This window comes from Nicotiana tabacum, chromosome 11 (genome assembly GCF_000715075.1).
Source record: "Nicotiana tabacum cultivar K326 chromosome 11, ASM71507v2, whole genome shotgun sequence".
Classification (NCBI taxonomy): domain Eukaryota; kingdom Viridiplantae; phylum Streptophyta; class Magnoliopsida; order Solanales; family Solanaceae; genus Nicotiana; species Nicotiana tabacum.
The window spans coordinates 127,123,948-127,132,922 of NC_134090.1; the positions used below are offsets into that span (position 1 = coordinate 127,123,948).

The following is an 8,975-nucleotide window of genomic DNA, read 5'->3' on the forward strand; positions in this document are numbered from 1 at the left end:
ATTAAAGTTCATCGGCTAATGACTTTTGATTTCAACTTTAGTGCACCAACGGGCCCTTCCATGGATCCACTCAAAAGCTACTCCCCAATATCTAACCTTACTTCTTTTAGCGACTAAGTGCCTTATGAGGTAAAGGTTCAATCACTATCAAATTAATAATAAAATGGAGGTATGTCTTGTAATGTGGTTGCCAAAAAAAGGTCTATTGGATCAAAGGGGCTAACAGTGGAAAATGTTTGTTTTCTTATGTGACAAGCAGATCTATGATCAAGCAATAAAATGCCTACGTCATCTCCTAGATTAGCACAACATACAATTTTGCTTCAATTAACACACAGGGCAAGTTCTAGACTACATATGATAGCACAAAAAATCACAAATCCTCACACACACGTTGCACATGACTCAATCAGGACAATTCTGTTCAACTCTCAAGTCAAGCAAGCACACATAATTGAGAAATTTAAGCAATATTGTACTATGTGGCATAAGAGTCAAACAACTGAAAAAGGCGTCACAAAATAGGCTATTTACTTTACTTAGGCTTCACAATTCAAACCAAATACATGGAAAAACAGAATGTATGTCATAGCCGAATGTGTCAGCATCAACCATGTCAATGAATATCTCAGAACGACTTAGTTTCTTCCTAAACTATTCCTAAAAAAAAATAAAGTACCAGGTTTGAGCTATACTGTTGGAAAAGAACTGGCGCCCAAAGAAAAAACCAAGGGATACTACCTAACTATCCTAAAAAAAATCTTTTTGGTGTTATTAATCGGACTTTATCCCTCATGTAAATTGTCCAAAAGATCCATTATCGGGAAAATCTAAATTTTTCTAATTTTTTTTCAATTTTCGCTATTTTAAACCTAGACTATGTCTACTACGAGTTCTAAAAGAAAAACTAAATTAAAAAAAATAGTTTTATAAAATTATACTTCAAAAAGTAGTTTTCCCACCCCACAATTATATTATACATAGTCCTCGATACATGATCCTAGAAAAAAATATTTAAAAAAGGGTGAGAAATACTCCTTGAGACCCTATCGGGCCTAGCTCGGACATAAACGAAAAAATATTAAGGGTCGAGAAGACCCTACACTTAAGCTCAAACATGCTCCTCAACTTCAACTTTGGGTATTCAGACTTCCCCTACGCTGCAAAATAAAAATAACACAAAACTTGATGCTATAAAAATAATCAATATATAAGAGATATACAGGTTGGGTTGCCTCCCAACAAGAGCCTTATTTAAAGTCGTGGCACAACTCTGCTACTCTGCTCAGGCTAGGCGCTTTCTCTTCTTCTTTCTCCCATGAAGTCTAGCCTTTTTGCACGCTCTCGGAAGGTTTCCTCTTTATCTCTAGCTCTTTTCTCAATCATCTTTACACGCTCAGCTGGAAACACCACCTCTTCTAACTCAGTTGTCCCATCTGGATCACTATAGTTCACATACTGACTATGCTTTATTCCCTTCAATTCGACCACAGTAATCATGCACAAGTCCTCATAATGCTTAGGGAGCTTAAGTGACTTGTACATATTAAAAGTGACCTCCTCATTGTCAAGTCTCATTTTTAACTTCCCTGCCCTCACATCAACAATAGCTCCACCAGTAACTAAGAATGGTTGCCCCAAAATAATGGGCACTTCCTCATCTGCCTCGTAATCAATAACAATTAAATCAGCAGGAAGAATAAACATTCCCACTCGAACTAACACATCCTCAATAGTTACTTCTGGCATGACTAGTGACCTATCTGCTAACGATAAAGTGATTGTAGTAGGTCTACGCACCCCCAATCTGAGTTGCTTGAACAAAGAGAATGACATCAAATTTATACTAGCCCCTAAATCACACAAGGCTCTACCAACTTCTTGTTTTCCAAGAGACAAAGAAATTATGAAACTCCCACGATCCTTCAACTTAGGAGAAAGTTTACTCTGAACTCCAGCACTGCACTCTTCAGTAAGTGCAACCTTTTCGAACTCTGCATGTCTTCATTTGTTCGCCACAATATCTTTGAGATAACTTGCATACTTAGGCACTTCCTGCAAAATTTCCTCCAAAGGAAAATTCACACTCACTTGGCTCAAAATATCTTGAAATTTCTTGTACTTAGCATCATCGTTTTGCTTTTGCAGTTTTTGTGGAAACGGAGGTGGTGGCCTAGTCTCAGTTACTGGCTCGAGTCCTTTACCATCTTTCTCATTCCCCTCAACTGGCTTGGGAACTAATTTTCCTTTAGGATGAGATGTATTCTTCTTTTTCTTTGGAACTTCTCTAATGATCTTCCATTTCTCAAGGTAACCGTATTGACTTGAGCTTTAATATTGGTTCAGTATCACTAGGAAGAGCCCCTAATAGTCTGGTATTTTGGGCACCGGCAAGTTGGCCCATGTGGTGCTTCAAATTTCTCAGTGTTGCGGCTTGAGCCTGCTGATCTGCCATTATTTTCTGATTGAAAGTTTGTTGATCTGCTATTAATTTTTGATTGAGGGTTTGTTCATCTGCTATTAATTTCTGATTGAGGGCTTGTTGGTCGGCCATCAATTTCTTCATCATCTCCTCAAGGATAGCTTGGTTTTCAGCTTGAGGTGGTCTGGATTGTTGTTGAGGTGCTTGAGGCCGATATTGATTTTGATTGCCTTGATTTCCACCCCAGGAGATACTTGGGTGATTCCTCCAGTTGGGGTTGTAAGTGTCCCCATACTGATTTGTTTGGACTCGATTTGCATTACCCACAAAATATACAGACTCTGAATTTGCTGGGCATAGATTGCTCATGTGATCCTCTCCATATACTTCACAAAATATTTGAACTTGTTGCACTGGCTAGGCTTGTTGCTTGTTAATGATCATGGTCATCTGATTGACTTGGATGGTCAGCGTAGAGACCCGTGCTGACAATGCTGAGACAACATCTAATTCAAGAACCCCGGGTAATTTTTGTACCATGTTCCTACCCATCTCTCCTTGCCAATCCGGATTGCTTTTGGAGAATTTGTTCAATAATGCATAAATTTCATCAAAGCTTTTCTCCAATACTTGACCTTTAGCTACAACATCTACTACGATTTTTGTTTGGGGATGGAGCGCTTCTATGAAAATGTGAACTAACACTTTATTTGTCGAATTGTGATGAGGACTATCTTTAAGTAGCCCCTTGAACCTTTCCCAAGATGGGTATAAAGATTCTCCTGCTTTCTGTTTGAAGACAACTATCTCACTTCTGATCTTTGCAGTTTTGCCTGAAGGGAAGAACCTTGCCAGAAATTTTCTTGCCAAATTATTCCATGATGTAATGGAATTAGCTGGTTCTGCCTTTAGCCATCGCTTATCGTCGCCCAATAGAGAGAATGGAAAAAGTGTGAGCCTGGCATAATCTAGAGTGACCCTGTTAGTGATATAAGTATCACTAATCTCCAAGAAGTTTAGAATATGTTGTTGTGGATCCTTGTGTGGAAGACCCATAAATTGCCTGTTTGCATGAAGTTTATGGATCATGCTCTGTATCAGCTCAAAGCCTGGTGATTATGGGCTTCACTATGCTAGAGGTAACATTAGCAATATTGGGCATTGCTGCCTCTTGAACAGCCATATGTTGCTCATTTGCCATGTTCATAGGAAAATGAATGAGTACTTCAATATTGTTTGTATCCCTTGCTTCTCTCAACCTCATGTGAAATGTTTTCTCAGGTTCGGGGTCAAAGCCGTTAAGTCTGTCCTATATTCTAACCCTACCCGTTCAATCAAAGTTCTTGAGATTAGAGAAACAATCAAGTAATGTTAGGCTAGACAAAATAAACAATTAAAGCAAAAATGAGAAAGTAGTTTATATTCAAGCACCCGACAACGACGCTAAAAACTTGGATTCTTAGATAGTATTCAATTGGTGATCAAGAAATCAAATAATTAAGCGCAAGATAGAATAAATAAACCAATATGATAAAATAATAAAAACAATTCAAGCTTCAAACTACAACGTTCATGTATCACCCAAAACACTAGAACTAATAAACTATAAGACTAAAAGAAGAGAAGAGAAAAAAAACTAGTTAGAAGCCTCCTCCAAGCGTGGTTTCTGTTCCCCCACATGAATTATCCTTCAATGTATGTTAGATCTCTCCAAAGTGGCATCTTCTCTTCAAAAATATGTTTAGTCTTGCTTTTATATGTGTTGGGTAGGTCTAGGGTAGAAATAATCGTGTCCCGGGCGAATTTGGAGAACTTTCATGTCACTTGCACCCTGGCTAGCGCCAGGCGCCCTCCTGGGTTCTAGTCAAAATTCAGCTACTACCTCCAGCGCCACAGGAGGCCGAAGGCGCTGCCTGTGGTGCCCAAATTCGCAAGTTTCCCGGTTTCGTTCATTTTGGCTCTAATTTTGCATGTTTCGCCCCCAATTGCTCCCGAATGATTCCTACACATAAAACACTTTAAATTTATATAAATCATCACATTTACCATCCCAAATTTATGAAATAAAAGTAAAATATAAGGTGATACATATAGAAATATATATTCTTGATGCTAAACATCAACACACGACCGGTATACATGGTCCAAAAAAATAGTATCGCCCACCAGTGTAGATACATGAATAGATGAAACTAAAGACTCAAGGGGCATATCTAGATAATGAGCAAAATATGATGACACATATGAATAAGTGGAACCAGGGTCAAATACTACAGAGGCATCCCCGTAGCAAACTGAGGCAATACCTGTGATCACTACAACTGAAGCTATGGCATCTGGTCTGGCAGGAAGAGCATAGAATCAGGCATCACCGCCACTTGATTGACCTCCCCCTCTAGGGAGACCTCTAGCTAACTGAGCCCTACCCCGAGCTGGCAGAGCAGGTGGTGTAGCTGCTAGTGTTGGTACTATTGGCCTAGAACTCTGTTATAGAGCCATCTTAACAACCTAGGGAAATCTCTCTTGATATGACCAAGACTCCCGCACTCGAAACAACCCCTCATCTAACAAAATTGCTGCTCCTGATACCCCGAGGAACTACCCGTAGAAACCTAAGCGGATGAGGCATGGTGAGAACTCTTCACTGGTAGCACACTAAATAAAGACTGTCTTGAGCAAGAAATGTAAGAATCGTGGCTAATTGATGCACCACGATGAGCTGGTCGAGTCGTTTGACCATGCCTGTAAGGATGACCCATGATGTGCTGGAATTGAGCCCCAGAAGGAACACCACTAAAACCACCTGATCCACGAGAACTTTTGGCCTCCCTCTCAACCTGTTCTTAGCTGCGGACCTCTCTAGCAATGTCAACAACCTAATCAAAAGTAGCACCAGATACCCTCTCTTGTCATAAGCACCCGCAACTAAAATGTGAGGCCATAAATGAACCTCCTGATGCTCTCCCCATCAGTAGGAACCAACTAGACTACATGATGAGCCAACTCAGAAAACCTCATCTTGTACTGTGTCACAGTCATATCATCTTGACGTAACTATCTAAACTGTTGGTGCAGATCCTCTCTGCGAGACTACGACATGAACCTTTCCAAGAAGAGAACAGTGAACTCTTGCCAAATAAGTGGTGCTGCACCAACCGGCCTACGTCTCTCATAAACCTCCCACCAACTAAAGGCATCCCCAGAGAACTGAAATGTAGTGAACGTGACCCTATTGGTCTCCAGAATACCTGCTGTACAGAGAATCCTCTAACACTTATCCAAGAAATCCTGGGCATCCTCTGCCTCTATACCACTAAAATATGGAGGCTGGAGTCTCCCCAACCTCTCCAATCTCCACTACTCATCATCACACATAACAGGAACCATATGGGTCTGAGCAGTTGCAACCGACTGGGCTGGTAGTGCCCTCGGTGTATAGAGTCCCTGCTCACCTACTCTAGTGTGCGGGCGGTGGGACTTTGAGCACCTGAGAAAGGCTGGTGCACACGGTCAGAATTTAAGTTAAGGCCTCCTAAAGGCATGGAATCACATTGGGAACGGGTGGTGCTTGAGCTGGCCCCATTATCTCATCCACAACCGGGACCTACTCCTAAATTGGGGCAACTGGTGGGTCTGTAGGTGCCGCCCTAGTTGTTGTGCGAGCTATACCTCTACCCCTTCCGCAACCTCGGCCTCTCGCAGCCCTGACTGGTGGTACTGGTGACTATCCATCATGCCCGGTAGTACGTGTCCTTAGCATGTGTGAGAGAATATAATAATAGAAGTTTAGTTACCAGAATCAACAGATTTGCACAAAAAAAATTCAAGAATGTGATGTTTTCCTAAGGGTTCGGCAACCTCTCGAAGATAAGTGCAAACGTCTCCATAACGATCGGTAAGACTCTACTAAACCTGCTCATGACTCGTGAGACCGATGTAACTGAAGCTCTGATACCAACTTTCCATGACCCAAATCCTAACCCATTGTGATGGTGCCTATCATGGTACTAGGCAATTGACATTTCCAAAATACTTCCAAGGTTTAAGAGAAATAAATTAAGAAGTTTATAAATAACCGAAATTTCCATAAAAATGGGGTAAAACGCAAACACAAGTGAAGAAAATAACTCCCAAAATCAGGATGTCATTGAGCTTATGAGTATCTATACAACCAGTCAAGAAAGAAATGTTTACGAGAGTCTGTATAAAAGTTCAAACAAGGAAAGATAAGGAAGGAGAAACAAGGATTGCGAACTCCGGGCAGCTACCTTATAAATATCCGAATATCAACTGTACACGATATCAACGCCCACCTTGTCCGAAAACACCTGGACCTACACACAAAGTGCATAGTGTATCATGAGTACAAACAACTCATAAGTAACAATAATAAATAAGGAACTGAAAGATAGTGACGAGCTATACAGTTATAGCGTAAGGTCCCAAAAAATTTCGCTAAGTAATTTAGGATTTTGTTGTGCCAGGTAGGCTAATTATAATATTTTACGTGCTATTAACATGATGACATCAATTGGATTTGGTAAATAAGTGTATAATTCATATAATATGTAATTTGGGGTCCAAAGAAAGGCCTAAGTCTAAGTCAAATTGGAAAATTACATAATAGGCTAAAATTCCAAATGAGTCTGCACAGGTATACATTTTGGACGAGCATATCTAAATATATAAAAGGTTTTATGTGATTAACAACTATAAAATGAAAGGTCTTCGAGTCTAGTTTCTAACACTTCAAACCGTTCGTCATTTGGACATTCCTACACAAAGTTATGATCAAATTACCAAAGGCTGGATTTGTGATCAATTTCACGATCGCAAAACTACTCCGCGGACCGCATATTGAAGCAGAGTCGGGCAAAATATTATATTGTCGCATATTGATTATGATGTTGATTGATTATGCTATCGCATAATGATTATGATGCAAGTCTGCTGCCCACATATCGATTATGCTATAGCATAATTGCACCACATATTTAACTTCGAGGGTCATTTTTGAAAATTTCTATATCCGAACCCACTTTGATAAATAAACTTTGGGGTTTCATTTGGGGCTATTTTATACTAAATCTAAAGAGAGGTGAGAAAATTTTAGAGAGAGAAGGAGGAAGCCTAGAATTATAACCATTTAATCTTTCATCAATCTTCAGGAATCAAGGAAACCAATCACAAGATCTTCGTCTAAGAGGTAAGGTTCTATACACTAGACTTTAATTTCGAGTTTTTGGTATAAGATGGGTTATTGAGGTATGATTCTTGGGTGTAATAGTATTATTTATACATGCATGAACAAATTAGGTTTGTGGGAAGATTGTTGAACACAAATAAGTAAAGATTAGGTTGGGGAATGAAGGAAATCTTATAGAAGTGCTTTGAAATCAAGATGCACATCTAGTGTTTGATAAAGTTCTCAAATAAACTAAAACCATGAATATCTCCCTAATTCTTGTTCGATTTTGTTATGTCTCAAAGTAGATTGGGATTGCTTGAATTTCCGGAACATTGTAGTAACTTAAAGAAAGCTTCAACAAGGTATGTTGGCTAAACTTTCTCTCTTAAAATCGAATCCAATAAATATTTTCATAAGTTCAAGCATGGTTAGCTCAAAGGTCATTAATCTTTTATTCCGGGTTATTACCCATGAACATGACTAGTCCTAAATGAGGCTTATGAATAAAGATATATATATTCTAAGTATGAGTTGCGTAGTAAAATGTTACGGGTTTGAGTCATGTTTCAAATAAAGGCTAATATTCCAAATTGTATGAGAAAACTCGATATGGTTGATACTCCTAATTGCTCTTATGTGTACCAAATGTATTTGATTGATTGTGTCTATTTGTGGGTAATCTATAAAGATGCTTGAAATGAATTAAATAAATTTGGGAAATAGAGTGTGGCCAACGTGCCGAGAACATGAGTTATAATTGTGCTTGGTGATGCCTATGACATGAGAAAATGTGAACAGATTATGAAATGAGCCTTCACTTTACTTTCCATAAATGACTTCAAAATAAAGTGTCCTAAAGGCTTTGTACTCAATTATTCCCATAAGTGGCTGTTCGAGATAATGTTTTGCCATATAAGTACATCCAATGTGATCCGAGTTGTTACATACTTCGATGTTGAAATTTTATATTGTCGTGATTGGAAAAGAGTAATTCAAGAATAATCGGTGTAATTGCTTGTTTATGACTTTGATGTGTATTTATATTGTGGTTTGGTGTGTCCCCTCCTTTGGGAAGAATCCTTTGTGATAAAATTTCCATTGCTAATGAACTTTAGGTGTATGATTTCTGAAATACTCTATATGCCCACGATTCATAATTTCTCCCGTGTGTACTTGACATCTTGAATGGAATGGCTTGTTGTTGAAATTGATGTTGATGTGAAATATGTGGAAAGAACTCGAATTTTGAAATGCGGCCTAGTGCCAAGTGTGACATAACTAGTGCCGAAGAATTGAAATGTGTGGGAAATATGGAATGAAATGATTGATGGCAAAATGGACACGTCTTGAATAAGACTGCTTAGC

At 39.1% G+C, this 8,975-nt stretch overlaps 1 protein-coding gene and 1 non-coding gene across 2 annotated transcripts; one reads left to right on the top strand and one right to left on the bottom strand.

The window, feature by feature from the left end:
* Positions 1 to 1,290: 1,290 nt before the first annotated feature.
* Positions 1,291 to 3,478, bottom strand: LOC142166006 (uncharacterized). The gene is made up of 3 exons (XM_075224406.1): positions 2,903 to 3,478; positions 2,045 to 2,295; positions 1,291 to 2,002 (listed from the first exon to the last, which is right to left on the bottom strand). Exons 1-3 carry the CDS (start codon positions 3,476 to 3,478, stop codon positions 1,291 to 1,293), a joined length of 1,539 nt encoding a protein of 512 aa, XP_075080507.1.
* On the top strand, positions 3,138 to 3,244 carry LOC142166648 (small nucleolar RNA R71). The gene has a single exon (XR_012697051.1). It is a non-coding gene; the product is annotated as a small nucleolar RNA R71 (small nucleolar RNA).
* Positions 3,479 to 8,975: the final 5,497 nt, after the last annotated feature.

Coding starts and splice junctions, on each gene's coding strand:
- LOC142166006 (XM_075224406.1), bottom strand. CDS start 3,478: ATGGGTCTTCCACACAAGGATCCACAACAACATATTCTAAACTTCTTG. Junction 2,296..2,902: donor TCTCAGCATTGTCAGCACGG/GTCTCTACGCTG, acceptor GAGAAATGGAAG/ATCATTAGAGAAGTTCCAAA. Junction 2,003..2,044: donor ATTTTGCAGGAAGTGCCTAA/GTATGCAAGTTA, acceptor GAACAAATGAAG/ACATGCAGAGTTCGAAAAGG.